The 16,430-nt window shown below is 45.4% G+C and overlaps 1 protein-coding gene across 5 annotated transcripts in view; it reads right to left on the reverse strand.

Moving 5' to 3' along the window:
* NTRK3 (neurotrophic receptor tyrosine kinase 3) overlaps positions 1-16,430 on the reverse strand; it is a 205,723-nt gene that overhangs the window by 127,073 nt on the left and 62,220 nt on the right. For all 5 annotated transcript variants that reach the window (XM_061371323.1, XM_061371327.1, XM_061371324.1 and 2 more), the window contains 6 exons: positions 15,381-15,523; positions 14,640-14,781; positions 11,984-12,280; positions 8,721-8,744; positions 7,912-7,982; positions 6,044-6,146 (listed from right to left, as the gene is read on the reverse strand). In XM_061371323.1, the coding sequence (XP_061227307.1) occupies positions 6,044-6,146; positions 7,912-7,982; positions 8,721-8,744; positions 11,984-12,280; positions 14,640-14,781; positions 15,381-15,523 (780 nt within the window). The remainder of the gene's footprint in view (positions 1-6,043; positions 6,147-7,911; positions 7,983-8,720; positions 8,745-11,983; positions 12,281-14,639; positions 14,782-15,380; positions 15,524-16,430) is intronic.

The following is a 16,430-nucleotide window of genomic DNA, read 5'->3' on the forward strand; positions in this document are numbered from 1 at the left end:
TTCAATGCACTTCCCAGGCAAAAAATAATCAAGTAATACTGAGCTCAAGCAGTACATCGAGGGGCTTTTCAGGCAAACACAAGGATACCAACAAGGAAAAGCCCCACCTTCCAACAGCCCCACAGCCGTTTCCGGGGCTCAACCCCTCAGCACCTCTGGGCTCTGCGCATCACACACCCAGGCTCAATGAAAGCAACAGCAATCTGTTCCTACTTCCAGTTCATTAGTATGGCTCACTATGCATCCCTCAGACCCCGTGGTTAGCTGTGGCTTTTAATGTATGGCTGCTTCTCTCCCGTAGCCATGCCAGGCTGGCTGATATCACTTCACTCTCTCTTTCTTCCTGCTCCTGTTACATGGCAGGCTCCCAGGAGGATGAAATGAAAGGGCCCTGATCACAGATTTCTCCTCAGCAACTAACCCTTAAGGTGCAGGCTCTCCAAGCTGCAGAGTGTTTGTTCATGCCTATACAACTACAAACAAATAATCACGGAAAAACAACCAGTCCATGATTATAGTCAGGCTTAGCCAAGGCCAAACACATGTCAGAATTAAGCCTCATCTGAAAGGTAGGTCATGGATCTTGTATAGTATTTTTATCCCCCCTTTAAAGCTGCAGCAATAATTGCATATTGAAGAAGGAAAGAAAAAATAAAAGAGAAACAAAAAAGAACAAAAACCCAATCAACAAAAGTAAAGAGCCAGGCACCCAAGATATCCTTGCAGGAGCTGGTCCTCTTGAATCAGAACCCTGGAACTGTTCTGCAACTGACTCAGCGGACAGTTACCATCTGTTTATGGAAAAGAATGTTAATAACTCCCAATCATAATCAAATAGGCAACCACTTTAAGTACCTATTAACTAATGCTAAATTACAATGGAAGAGCTCTGCAAGTACTTCTGACATCCACATGCGCATCATCAGTGCCAGCACTTTGATCAGGGCTATTAGAACAAATAGCAAGTGCACTGAGAGTGATGCGATTCCTCACACATTGCACAAAGCGTGGGCAGTATTTATTTACTGTTTTTTCATTTCTCCCCCACCTCCTTGTTGTTTCTGCCTATTCAGAGAGAAAGCGTGAACGTGCATGTGCACAGATGTACACACCACCCACCACAGCAGACCCCCAAAAGCCTGGCCCCTGTGTTTTGTGTTTCTGTCCTAGGCTGAGTTTACATATGGATTTTCTGATGCCTAGAGAGGCATTTCCATCACTGGGACATCACCTGAGTTGTCATCCTCTATTTAACCCCACTACTTCCATGATGCTTATAAGGGAATCTCTAAGCCTTTTCCCCATCTCCTCTGGGTGGAATGGGCTAGCAGGTCCAAAAGCTGCAGCAGAGAAAGAGAAGAACCAGGCAGGTAGAGCTTGCACACACACGTGTTTACAGAGAGGCAGCGCGATATCACACCTTATTTCTTTAGGAAATCAGATTAAAAAGCAATCGACTCTTCGCCAGCTGTAACCAGGTCTGAACCATTAGCTGGCACTGCCTCCATCCACGGAAGAAAACCTCATTTGGAGAACTCAAGTAGTTTTTAATCTCAGAGCCTGGAAAATAGTTCATCTCAGCAAAACAAGAAGTGCTCTTGTCTCTGCATTTTCTCTAGCACCTTTCTCCTAATATCCCAGCAAACTCAATTTGTTTGTATTTTGTTTTTAAATTGTGCAGCACCAGGAATACACCACACAAATATGCATGAGTGCACGTTCCTTATCCCTAGGCACTTGCAGGTGTAAGAGAAAACAACCAAAAGGAGCACCTATTTCAGTCCATCAACTTAAGCATTTACATGGCATCCATTGCTGCGCCTTCTGAAAGGTTTGGAAGTCCCAGGACTTTTCTGTGCTGTTATTCTTCTATGAAATTTCATTTTGTTAATCCTGGGACTTGTGTGTGGCTTTTTTTTTTTTATTATCATATTATGAAATTTGATTTCCTGTCATCTGCTGGGATTAAACATTTATCAGAAGACAACCCAGAATGTGAGGTATAAAATCCTCCACCTCTGGCACACGGTCAGGGAACGCAGAGCAAGCAATGACTGAGCACAGGCTGCCAGCCTCCTTACTCCCATGTGGTTTATCCCACCTACAAAACCCACTCCCCTGGGACATGGCAGTAAACCCAAGGGCCCTGACTCCCAGTTTTTTGTACTGTAAGATCCTATTCTTCTTCTCACACGAATACAAGGCTTTCAAAAAGCATCTCAGCCTCCCCTCTGGATACATCAACCTTCCGCAAGTGACTGCAGACTACATTTGCAGCTTCAACGTGTCTCAGTTTTTACATTCACTTTTCTCTGTGGTTTCCCTCCACTGTCTTCATGTCGCCCATGTAACACCATAAAAAGGTGCTTTGTTTGCCATTTCCTGACTGCAGCCACCACACCAGCTCCAGTGACCCCCCAGATGCTTCAGTCCATCTCTATTCCCCTCAGCTACTGGAATCAAAATCACCAGGCAGCCAGAAAAGGGATCTGACCTCTGCCATCCCATGCTAATGAATTTCCTCTTCGGAAGGAGCAGGAAAAGGCAAGAGGTATGGCACAGAGCCAGCCTCAGTGAGCTCAGCCACAGGACATCAAGGAGCCGGGAGCACAGCGTGTCACAACCCCCTTCACAAGGAGCTTTTGTTGATGCCACTGCTCCAGCCCATTGGCAGCACACTTGGCAGCACAAGTTTTTCCACCACTTGGCTGTTGGCTGTATCAGTAGCTGGGTCATAACCAGAGCAGTGGTTCTGCCAGGACTTGTGCAATGCTCCAAGGGTGTGTGTGCTACCAGCCAGCAGAGGACAAATGTGGACACATCATCCTCTCATATCTCATAGTCTCATATCTCTTATAGTTTCATATCCCCCAGCATACATGTGTCCCAAGGCACAGTGACTTTCTTTCCAGCAAAGGCAGCTGGGATGTTGAACACTTGGTAGCTCATTAGTCCACTTTTAAGTCTGGTGGGCAACCCAGCAGGCTGGCCAAGGGGGACTTTTCAGCCCAATGTGATATCCAACCTTCTCAGTCCAAGTTCACACCTCTCTCTGAGATGAACCATCTGCTTAAAGCTAGAAAATACAAAAGGAAAAAGATGTGTTCAGAGACTCATGAGGTGCTGTGGGTAACGTGTCCAACACGAGCACATAATGTTCTGTGTCCGTGACAAAAACAACAGGAAAAACCTGCTCCTGCAGGCCTGCCAAGATGGGATTTCAACAACAAGTGGCAACATATCAACTGGCGACAAACAGCTCCTGATTCAGGGAATCACACACTACCCCAAAAGACACGGGGGCTTGGGTTTTTTTTCTTAGTAAATGATAACATACTGGTGCCATACAGGATAGCTCCTGCCCAAGAATTAGCTGATAATGGGGGATCCAGAGGGAAGTGCTGGCTAAAGGCGATATGGAGGTGGTTGCCAGCTACACGATCCCAGACAGGGTGTCAGAATAAGGCAGAACCTATATGTAAGGCCCTGCAAAAGCAGCTCAGGACCACTCCCTGAAGTGATTTAATGATTTGGACAAGGACATCATCCCATGAATAGGAAGCCTTCAGGGAGAAGGAAAGGAACAGCATCCCATTGGTGGAGTGAAAGAGGAGGAAAAGACATCCAGCACACACAGGAGAAACTCAGGCTTCAAAGTACCATTGACAGATTGGGACCATCCTGTCCACAGGGCAGAAGGATCTGCAGCCTCCAACAGGGAGCAGAGCTTAGGCACTACGAGTAGGCTGCTCCTGGTCATGCCTGTGACACTTGTAACTCATTAAAGAGCTATCTCCCTGGTTTACAAGGCTAGACGAGCTCCATCTGCCCAGGTTTGAAGATAGTTTTCCTTCTCCTATGAGGAAGGCCTGTCTTCGCTACCGACGATTCAGGAAGGGCTTTAACCCACACATTCTGAACAACACTGTCATCTCCTGGGTCAATCTCAAGTAATCGAAGATGCAACAGCACAACATCAAGCATCTAGAAGGGATTCTGACTTAGAGCCGTTCAGTCTGTATGGACAGGAGAGGGTCGAAATGGTAGGTGACAAGGTGCATGGGAAGCTGCAGATCCAACCTTGCATGTGGGCGGACCAGCGCATGGGTCGCTCAAGATTGCTCAGGAGATGACAGTCCTGGTCAGATACTTCCTGATTGCCTAAGCACCCTTTTTTCCAACCAGATTTGCATGTCCCACATGTCCTTGGTCATCATGCTTGTAGTAAGTGTGGTTAAAGCCCTTCCCAAATCTTCGCTCATGAAGCCAAGCCATCAATCTCCCTGGTTTTAAAGATGTGCTTCACTTCCGTCAACTCCACCTCTCCAAGCAATGTCATCATTAAAACTTCCAGAAACTTTGCAGGATTGTCGTTTCATATCAGAATTGGAAGAAATACAGCATGGTGAGGAGGAAAGCAGCCTTTTCTGCCTAAGCACTTTTGCCTCCCAAAAACTGCACACACAAAGGCCCATCACAGCACTTCTCTGGTTTCTGGGAATGAAAAATACTCACTAACACACTTATCCAAACACCTCTAAACACATACACACATCTGTTCCCCAAGGCTGGTTACTCACGTAAGGCTCATTCCTCTTTGATTCCTCCACTAGGGTCAGAAGTTACTTTTCCTTTTTACATTTGTATCTCTAAGCGCCATCAGTGGCAAATGCCCAAGCACTTCCATAGCGTTCTGACAAGTCCCTCCAGAAGGCACATAACATCATCACAATTGTACAGATGGGGAAATTAAAGCAGAGACAGAGGTTAAGACAGCTAATTGCCTGTGGACATTAAGTGAGTCAGTAGAAGAGCTGGGAATTGATCCCAGGAACTGTGTCTTCCATTCCTCTACTCCACCCACCAGTCAACACACCCTACCAGATGGTTCTTATCATTGGACATATGGACTAAATATTGCTAAGATGGTGTAGAAGATTCACTATTTAATTAAGTGTCCTGTCTTCCATCTCCATAGGATGCATAGGGGAAACTCCAGCCAGAACCCCATCTGGACCCACTCAGGAAACGTCTCCCTAAAGCAAACAAAGCCCTAGGCAAGCACACACATTCCCAAATCTGTCTACCTGCCCTGCAACACAGACCCCCGCAAGCCCAAGGAATAGGCTGCAACTCAGAAGCCTTGGGAAAAGCTCATGTTTGTCAAAGCCTGGCTTCAAACATTGTACGCATGAGATGTCAGTGGTAACTGCTTTGTCATGTGAAGGCTATTCCTCCAGCCTTCACTGGGCACCACCAATGCTGCCCAACTATAGATACCAGCAGTCGCAAAAAGCAGACAGTACGCAGGCATTTACTTTCTTCTGGCATTAGCTCTATCACATCACATCACAGCACTGGTGTTGGCAGGACAAAGACCCCAGTTCTGCCTGGAAAACATCAGATGCCTTCTCATTTTCCAATTGCTACACCAAGGATCCCTGAAATAGCATCTAAGGTGGTTATTCATCACACAGAAGAGAAAATCTTCCGGCAAAGAGGCAGCAAAACAGACTTTCCACATCACTGAAAGACAAGTCAGCAATTGCTTTCCCAGCATGGACCTTAGAAACTTACAGCAGCATCTCAGTCCCAACTCACAGACAGGCACGGGATGGGTCCACCTGCCTTTCCAACAGAACCTAGACCAATTTCACATCCTTCTGGGAAAGGATGCAACATCAAGTCCACAAAAAGTATTTCATTCAAGAACACGCTCTCCTGAGTACAACCCCCTCTAGAAATGGCTAGAAGGAGCAGACTCAGAGCTCTTCTGGGCAACCTGTAGATGCAGTTATGTACTGATAAGTAAAACACATGCATATTTTTGCCCAGCAGAAGCACATACATGTGAGAACCACCAGCCTATATATCTCCATTACTTTCTCAACAAACAGAAGAGTGCTGGACAACATTCTGTTTAGAAGGCTTTGCACCAATACTGACAATGTAGGAATAAAACCACAACACCTTTCCACGCGTGCTATAAGAGCCGGGCAATCCTGGAAGGTGCCTCCTGCTAAAGTAAAGCAACTGCACCTACCTTTCATCCCGAACTTGGACCGCCGGCCATACTTGTTGATCATAATAAAGAGGACGACCAAGAGGACACAAGCAAAAGCTGCCAGCCCAACCGCTATGGAAACCTGAAAGAAAAAAGCCTTAGAGTCAAGACAGAGGAATTTTGGAGTCTAGATTGCAAACACAGCACCTCCTTGCCAAGTTAACCTTTCTGTAGGCTCATACCATCTGCTGCAGTCCTGTGGATATCAGCTGTGGAAGAAAACACAAGCTAAAGCAAATGGCTCTGGCATAGCTTGGAAGCATCACAAGCTGTTTGCAGGACAGGGAGCTCTGGGGTGTCTCTATCTGTGATGCTGTTCTGGCACCATTCCCTCAATTCCATATACCTGCAGGGAAGGAGGACCTCTGTTTCAATGCCTGGGGCTCTCCCTTTATTGAACACATCATAAGTATCTATTCCCAACATCCTCACTGTGCCACGATGTCACAACACTAAAGCTATATTAACCTAAGCTGGGAACAAACAGGAGCAGCAGAAAATTCATTATAAAGAGCAATTCAGTCTTCATCCAAACATCCCTCAGGACAAAGAATGAGTGAAAATACCACACACAAAAAGAGATTAGAAGAAATTAGGCAGAACTTTCTTTTTTCACCCCTTAAAACGTTTGGTTTAAAAAAAACCACATAATAGTTCCTTATTTATTATCATTTTAGTAGTAAATATTTATAATGCAACAATGTCCAAGGTCTTTCACTGGAACCGTGGTTCCACTACGGCAGTGTACAAGCAGAGGAAAGAAAATCTCTTTGCCCTAAAGGGCTTACAATCCCAGGCTTATTTTAATATTTATGAATATTTATTCCTTCAAATCTTTGCTCGAGATACTTTTATTGCATTGATGTAAACAACAATTTCTTTGGCATCTGTCCAATTGTTCTCCTGTACTGGGTCTTGTGATGCATTTAGGCTTCACTTCCTTTTATAAAGCTGTATTCTGCTTTAATAGAAAATACATCATTTAACCAAGAAAAAGTAATTTCATTTTGCAGCCCCTTTCCCTGCCCTTGGTACATTAGTTACAATATTTTAAAGTGTTTTATTTTACCACGCTCTATTTTGATCCCCCAGCTTGTTTGCTGCGCTTTATATTTAATAATCAGTGCACATTATTACTCCAGTCCCACTCTTCAAAGCTTTCACTTCAGTTATAGGAGATTTTCAGTTGGGTGAGAACCAAAACAAAGGTGGATTGAGTTTTGTTCATTCTGTTAACACGTGGTGGGTTTCAAGATCTGAACACTCACACATAATTAGAGCAATTGTGTAATGTGCTAATTCCCCCCGTATAACACTTGCATGCACTGGTTTTGTCTTTATCTACCTGGATTTGACAGAAGAAAGACAATGTTGAGATCTGACAAGCCATAGGCTTTCTTTCCTTTTTCATTCCTGGCATGCCCTGCAGAGCAGGAGAGAGGGCAAACTGGCACTGACAGAATTGAACCAAGCTAAATCTGAGTTCCTCACAGGGCTAAACTTAACAGATCAATAATAGGCTGAAACACACAATTGCCTGTTTGTTTGTTCTCTGGGTGCTATTTTTTTTGAGTGAGAATTTCTGACCCTGCCAGCAGCAACTTCACAGGATGCCTGATTTTCAAAGAGCTCCCTGGTTCCACACTGCAGACCAAGAGGATCAGATGGTTTGTGCCAGTATTTTCTTGCCTGACACAAGCCATAAAATCCTTCTGATTGTTGTCTTGAGTCATAAAGGAAGAGATTTTCCTTGCAAATATCTCAAAACAACACAGGAATCTAAATACTGAGTCATAGACAACAAGAAATGCATACAAAACAGTTCGGCAGAGGAGGACAGGACTCACCCCAAAAGTGTCCTCCTCCGGTTTGTGGGTCACAGTGATCGGTGGGGTGGGACTCACTTCATAGTCACCAACTGAAACCAAAACACCATAGGCAGAAGATTTAACATGATGCTCATGGAACAACCAAGGCACCAGCACAACCCCAGTGGCAGTGCCTGACCTAACAAGATCCAGTTCACCCCTAACGGGGGCTGCAACTATTTCAGAAGGCACCAAAATCAACCATCAGATAGTTCCCTATGAATAGCAGCAGAGAAAACACAGACCAGGACAACATTGATGTCACTCCAACCTTACAAACAAATATTTGGGTGCCTGATGTCCTTGAGTGGGTGATCTCCACCCCTGAGCCATCTCTCAGAGCTCTCAGAAGTGGGCTAAGTAGGGTTAAGCCCAAGACTGACTCCAGCAGAATCTGATCTGAAAAAAACAGCTGCTTAACTGGTATAGTGAGATGGAAGAAGAGCCTGTAGAGGAAGCATGTTGTAAATGGGCCATGACACAGAACTGCTTCAGAGACTGGCCAGCCTGCATCTAGTCAAGACCACTTCCATTATACCTCAACCAAATGCCATTTCCACTACAGGACCTTCTTCAGGACATCACTAGAGGGAAGTTGACATCTTCAGAGCTCTAGAGATTACCCAACTGACCAAAAGCTCCCCAGCTATCTTGGCTCACGCATGGAGAAGCCAGAGCTTTGTGCAACCTCCACCAACTTGCTTTCCGCTTCCTTATTTTTCCTCCAGGAGCATTTAAGTCACAAAACCAAAACACCCACAGTATGTGAAGGGCAAGGAGACACTTACTTGAAACAAAGTTGTCCGTACTCTCTGTGGAAAGGACAAAGAGAGAAGTAACACAGTTAGCAGCACAGCAAAGGGAGAGTGGTCACGCTCGCAACGCACTTCAGACATACTCCATCACCCCAAAGAGCCCAGGAAACTAACTTCTCATGTTTTGTCCTTTGTGCAACTGTAACTGGAAATTACACTGCATATGCCAGCAGGATATGCTGGAAAGCACAGGGGAAACTGCAAGTGAGAGAAGATTTTGCCTTGCATGGAAGTGTTCACCCAAGGACGAAGTCCTACAAGGATAAGGACCAACCCCCAGGGAGGAAAGCCCAACCTGGGACAGGGGATTAGGGGAGGTCTCTTATCATGAGCCATTCAGAAAAGCTACTAGCATCTGAACTGGCTATGGAAGCTGTGGCCTCTTGCCAGAGACAGCCATGCCAGTCCCTGCTGTCAGCATCTTGACTGCTTGAGCCTATTCAGTAAAGCTCCTTCAGCTCTGAAGGTGGCCGAGGCCCCAGACAATGAGGTCTAAAGCTCTCAGTGACACTCAGTTTACATAGCATGAGGATAACGTCAGCTTTCAATTCACTCGCCCGTGTAAGAAATTGAGCACGATATTAACTGGAGTTTACACAGCTTTGCTGGCAGAGAGCTCCTGGAAGGACGCTGCAATGCTCACACTAAGGTATGGGTGAGGTTTGGAAAGGAAATGTAAAACAACCCCCCGGTGACAACCACAGCTTTCCAAATGGGGGGGGAATCTGGAAAAATATTTTTGTTTCAAGTCACGCAGAAGAACTTTCCTTGGCTTTTCTAGCAAGGGGAAAAAAAACGGAAAAAAGAAAAAAAGAGAAAGAAATATTGCATTTGGGGACTTTTTTTTTCCTTATTAAGGCAGACAAACTCTAGTTGTAAAATTCTCACTGCTTCCATATTTTCCCCTTTCCATTCTTCTCTGCTGGAGTAAATAAATTCAACAGAAACCCACAAAAAGTTTTTCCCAATAAGTCCTGTTTTTTTGAAGTACAAAACTTAGCCAAGAAATCTCCAACAACTTGAGTTCCCAAATAACTGAACACTTAGCACACAGGAGGTAGCAGGTACATTAACCTTCGTGTATTAAACAAGGAGATGGTAGCCTGTGGTAGAGATGCCAGTGACAACATGCAATGAGATTTTTACCCAGGGTATGACACAAATGTGTCCTGGGAGCCACTGCCCTGGCTCCTAGAGCCATATCATCACAAAGAATCAGGATATAGCATGGGACGTATCTCCCACCTCCCACCCAGCTTCTGACAGCATGTTTCTTCTCTCAACTTGGGAAGTACAAGCTTGTACAGTACCAAGAGATTGCAGACCAGGGGTTTCTAAAAAAACATGGTCACAGGTCCTTTTTAATGTGGTCAGGAGGTCTTCCAGGCATGCCACTTACATCAATTAAGTCTATAATCTTATCCTGGGTAGTGACAGCAAAACCCTAGCACATGTGAATAGCTATAGGCAATAAGCTTCTTTAAAGTTCCCCAGTGTGGTTCATTCAATCTGTGGCATTTTCTGGAGTAATCTACCTTCAAATGGGAATTTATGAACGTTGGCTGCACTGAGTGCTAATGTCAGCTGTGACAGTGGAAGCAGCAACCAACTTCAAGGAAAAGTAGATTACATCCTGGATTGGGCTGACAGGGTCTGCCAGGGAGAAGAACGGGTTAGGACTTTGGATCAGAACAAATAAATGGGTCAGTTCCTACTGAGAGATGGTTCAGGGTCAGTCAGTTCTCCACACCAACACTGTACACAAGGTAGGGGTCAAGGTACACTCACAAGGGCAGTGTTTCACATATGGTTCACACAATCCATTCTCCCAGAGCCTCCAACACAAAAGGTTCTTCAAGCATCAATGTCCCTTCCCACTTCACAGCACAGCTCAGATCCATTTCCAGGATCTGGAACAGGAGATTTGCTGCCTCTTCTGGAGGTCCAGCACCTACTTAAGAGCTGCCCCCATCTGACAGATAGGGAAATGGAATCATAAAGGTGGGGCCTGCCAGAGCCGAGACTGCAAACCTGCGCACTTCTCCTCACCCACTTACATTTGATAAGCTGCTTTTCTGCCCTGACAGGAGGAAACATAAATAAGTCAGATAGCCAAACAGGGCATCATCCTGGAAGCCAGAATACAAATTTTCCACTCCCATCCATATTGGCTCATTTGTTCAATTGTCAGATCTTCAAGGCAGAGATTTGGGTTTGCATTTATGATATTTGACCTGTGGGAAAACTCTATGTACATATATGGTGTGATATAAATAATAAATGAGAGTACTGTCGGTATTTTTCTATATTTAGCAAATGCCCTATTTTGCTGGGTTTTCTTGGGCTGCAGGGGCCAATTTAGAGCTGCCACTTTCTCATGGCATCATTCCTAAAGGCAGCAGCATGCACAGATTAACTCCATAATGGCCAGCAAAATGCCGGTGTTGCAATGCCAGAGGGCAGGCCAAGACCCTCTATGCTCCTACAGAGTGAACATGTCACCACAAAAGTCTCTATTGCTCTCCCCAGAGCTGGTTCTTCATACCCTCAAATGTTGTGGGGTTATTTTGCAGTTAAGTTCTGAATCACTAGGGAGTACAACAGGGAATTCCAAGCAATCAGTTGAGAAATCCCAGCAAACTGATGCAAAGCTAATTGAGCCATCACATCTTTTGTAGACCTGTCATTCTGGCATTGCACATGTCATATTCAGAAAGAAAACAATCCTGACACTGCTGCATCCAGCTTTAATCATTTCACAACTGCAAGCTAGAAGGAGAAAAAAGGGAAAAGCTGCATCACTTCAAAGGGATTTCTTTAGCTTACAACTAGCAACCACATTGAAGAATACTTTCTCTCCAAAAACCTGGGCATCCTCTTTGGGGTACCCCAGAAGAGATCCAAAATAATTGACCAAGCTTATATCTTATGTCTGCTGAAATCCCGAAAGATCTTTAAAAAAGCCCAACAATACACTGCAGAATATGTTACACAACAAAAATATCTAAACAAGTGTATGTCTCTCTCTGCACTTAAGAGTTATGACACCAAAGTATGCATGAGTAGGAGAAACATACTGGAGGTGACCAGGCCTCCAGGAGTCACCTCTTATAACCTGCTGCTCAAAGACCAAGTTGGGTTGTCAAGGCCTTACCTAGGTGCAAGGATTACTGGTGGGACCATAGTAAAACTGCTGGTTTGCAAGCAACCCTGATGAGATAAACTGAATATCCTACCTGGAAAGGGCTTTTCAAGGAAGTGTCCTTTGATGGTTTGGTTGGCTGAGCCCAGCTGGTTGGTAGCCACAATCGTGTAGTTGCCATTGTTGTAGTGAGTGGGTTTGTTGAAGAGCAGGCAACCCTCAGACACTTCCCCTTGTTGGTAAAACTCCATGTGGATGATCTCTGTCTCCCGCAGGACCTGGCCGTTGTGCAGCCAGTGAAGGGTGGGAGCTGGGTTCCCATGCACTGCAAATGCAATGCAGTGCTCCAAGTGTAGCACAGGCTCCTCCAGAGTTAGGATGCGAGGGGGATCTAGCAGAGAGAAACAGGGCAGGCTCACAGCACATCTCCAACTCACATCACGCCTCTGTGCACCACGGAGATTAAGATTATTGAAAATGCCTCTGAAATCCCTTGTTCCTTCTACTCCTCCTATGGATGTCTGCAAAGAAGCAGCACTAAATAACAAGAACCACTCCATGCTCCCCAAAAGTAGGATCTGAACTACAGACAGATCTCTCTGGCTTCTGAACAGGAGTACCCATTAACAACAGGGATGGTCCTTTCACTAGCCCAAAAGAATTTAAGGTTGGAGTTGCCCTACTGCTGCTCTCCTTCCCTCAAGGGATGATGGGGAGGTCACATGTCCCCATTATGGAGAACGCAGCGACGCAGCACTGTTACAGTACACGTGTTCAAGGTGCCCATGGGAGCCCTCCAGTCACACTAAGCAGTTTTGGATTGCACAGCTGTGGAAGCAAACATCCCTCAGCGACTGCCTGTCCTTGGGGGTTTTGACTGCCTGAATATCCCAAAGGAGTTCTCACCCGCTGAAAACCCTCCAGGGGTATTTTAATTAAAGGGACTAGAGTGGGAGAGGGAAAAGCAAAACAGAGACTCCACCTGCAGTTTATTGCATATGCATTGGCTCCCCCCTGGGACACCCCAAGAATTCAAATGTTATTCTGCCATTGCTTCTGAAACCCCGTTTACAACACCTACATGTAAGTCCCCAAACCACAAGGCTGACAAGGTCTGAACTATAACAACAGGGTATTGAGCAAAGACAGAAGACACAAGATAGAACCATAGAATTAACTAGGTTGGAAAAGACCTTTAAGATCATCAGGTCCAAACATTAGCCCAAGACTGTCAAGTCCACCAATAAACCATGTCACTAAAATGTAGGTCTTCCCTAAACCTCTCCTTTTCCCAGTACCATCCAGTTGCAAAGACAATCCATGGGGCATCCACAAGGAACAAACAACAAAGACAATCCATGGGGCATCCACAAGGAATAAACAACAAAGACAATCCATGGGGCATCCACAAGGAATAAAAACAATGTACCAACTTCAGCCATCTTTTGGAAAAAAAGCAGAGACATTTTTAGGCAGCAAAAGCGTCAGAAGAAGGTGAAGAGATGACTGGAGCTGGGCAAAATTATCCCACCAGCACCCAACTACCCCGAACCACAGAGCTGCATCCCAGCCACCTCTTTTTCACTTGCAAGCCTAGAACTGCATGTGGCTTGTTCACATCTTCCTGGCAAGGAGGATTCAAAACAGGCAGCCACCTACATGCACAATCCCAGATCTTTTCATCATAAAATTGCAGCTTGAGTGATGGGTCTGGGTAGCAAGAGCAGGGCTAGCAGAAACCGTTACGGCTTAGAGGATTAAACGGGTGACTATAGGCATTGACATGGTGCAGTTTAAGGTGTGGAGGAAAAGATGCTAAAGCACAGTGCAAAACACACACACCTGCTGACCAATCACCTCTGAGCTGATGTGAACTTTAATCATCTCCATTCTTCAATTCATCAATAGTACTTACTGGGAGGAAGATGAAAGCAGTAAAGCATCTCCTCTTCTTCCTATCCTTTGTGACTGCCTTGTCTACAGGGCCCCATGTCTCCTACACTGCACTGGACACACAATACCTGTGGGTTCATCCAGAATAGCCACAATCCCAAATGGGTCTGTGCTCTACCTGCCAAGGTTGGGGGATTTTTCAAACTACAGAGTAAAGGCCAATATTACAGACGCAGCAACATATAGTAAATCTCAGCTGCTTGAGAACACAAAGCTGTGTAAACTTCCTCTTAAGGTCAGGTTTGTGTTAAGTTAGATTAGAAAGCACATAGAAAGTTTAGCTACTTGCAGCTGAAAAGTGAACAGTTGAAATTTGACATGTGCATGTTTACACAGCATTTGCAGTTTAACTTTGTAGGAACAGATCTGAGAGGAAGCACTAGCATCCCTGAAATAAGAGGCAAGATTTACACTGGCTTTAGTAAGGGTGACCTTTAACCTCTCATATAGCATCAGGGCAAGCAACTCTGTGTTTGTGAACAGTGTTAGTCCCTCTACAGCTTTTTCTTACCCTGCTGGATATTTCAACAGATGGGTGGAGAGATGTCTACCACCAGTGCGGTACTGCTGTTCCTCCCCTGCTGTAGTGCTCATTTCTGCATTAATAGAGGCAGCAGGAAAGCAAACATACTGACACTTAAAGAGCTGTGTGAGGATCCACCTCCTCCTCACTGTGCTCAGCTCCTAAACATCCACAAAACCAGTAAGTCACAGGTAGAAAGCATCCATACATTCAAATGGTTCCCAGAGAAACCCTCCAGCCTCTACAAGATCAAGGTCTCTCCACTGCTACTTACAGTAGACGGTGAGCAGTACACTGGCATTGCTCATCCCCACCACGTTCTCAGCGATGCAAGTAAGCAGGAATCCGTTGTCCTCACTGGTGACATTCACCAAGGTCAAATTGATGGCATGAACATTGGTCCAGTTGAGGTTGGTCTAAAAATCCAGGAGAAATACAGACAGAAAACAGTGTTTGGTTGTTGCTCTCCTTCCTGCTACTGCCACTGCCACTGGAAAATGAGGATCAATTTCCACATAAGATAAGAGAAGGTCTCCAAAATCCAAGGACAACTGGGAACTGGTTGAAGTGAGATATTTCCTCACCTAATTAAATACACTACATCTCATAAGAGGAACTACTAGGAGGGGGAGAGTCATAGGGCTGTAGCACTGATAAACACAGCTTGCCTCTAGAAAAGCTTATTTCAGCTGCAGCAGACACCCCCATAAACAATTTCATTAGAGGAGACATGAGTTGATTCAATTAGGGAGCACTGAAATATGAAACTATCTCATCTTCACTTTCCAGCCATACAGAGGGAAGGTTTTGCTGCTTTCAGGTAGCTCCCAGGTTCTCATGTGAATAGGGTACAACCTCAGTTTTCATTTGGATATGACCATTTCATGTTTCTCATAGCAGCCTCCACCACCTACGTGACCCTCTGCCCTGCATGCGCAGACCTGGGGAGTCCATAGCAGCCACCTTGCCTTTGCCACATCAAGCACAGGCAGCACTGACATCCTGCAGCCCCTACCTGGTGTGTGTTGATGGAGTGGAGATCAGCCACTGTCCAGTCAACATCGGGCAGTGGTGAGCCTGAGCCATTGCAGGTGATGACAGCATTCTCCCCTTCCCTCACCGTCAGGTTCACATGACTCACACTGATCTCAGGGAGGTCTAGAAGAGCCAGAAAACAAAGTGCTCAAGTCTGGAGCAGTGTTTGCTACCGCCAACCACAGGACACATGTGGATCCATATCTCACCAAGCTATTCCCCAGACCAGCCTCCAGCATCATGAGATAAACAGTAGGGAAGCAACAGTATGGCCTTGCCCTACTGAGAGAAGTTGGGGGTCTTGGACAAAGGGAAAATGTAGACACTGGAAATGAGGAGATGTGCAGATGAACAAACTTCCATTAAATTTGAATCCAAAAACTGGTGTCCAGTTCCAGCTGCCCTTCCCTTTACTCAGCACCCATTCCAATCTCAAACTCCCACAAGAGCTGCTCTCAAGGGCATATGGGGAAGCTGCGTGTGCTGGGACAGGATCCAAAGTGTTCCCACCTCCAGGAACAAGGCACAGAGCATCCATCACAGTAAAGTGTCCCTCTAATTTATAACAATCAAGAGATGACCAAGGATGTATCCTCATATTAACTGCAACTCTCCTAATAAAAGGTGCCCTTGTTCTTCCCTAGTGGTGGCAGAGGCATTCACTGATTTATGGTAGCTCTGATTTACACCACTTCCATTCTTGCTTCCACAGGCACCAAATATCTTTGCAACATGAAACAAAACAGCACTGGTTTCAAGAAAGGCAGACAGCTTTCTTGCTGTCGTAGAAGCAAATTGGGTTATTGACCAAGGGTGCCCTCCCATTATAGGGCAGCAGCAGCCATTACACCATCCCAAAGCCATGGATAGAGATACACATCCTTTCGTTGCCAACAAACAGTGACACCAAGAAGGAAATATTGTACTGATTTGGGGGGATGCCAGAAGAAAGGAGGCAGTGGCCTAGCAAAGCTGCAGGTGGCAGGAATCAGTGAAGAGTGAGATGGGAAGGACAACGTATGACGTATGT

Source organism: Neopsephotus bourkii, unplaced genomic scaffold (assembly GCF_033783945.1).
Source record: "Neopsephotus bourkii isolate Nb327-2 ecotype Australia unplaced genomic scaffold, CSIRO-AGI_Nbou_v1 NB_1572, whole genome shotgun sequence".
In the NCBI taxonomy this organism is placed as follows: Eukaryota; Metazoa; Chordata; class Aves; order Psittaciformes; family Psittacidae; genus Neopsephotus; species Neopsephotus bourkii.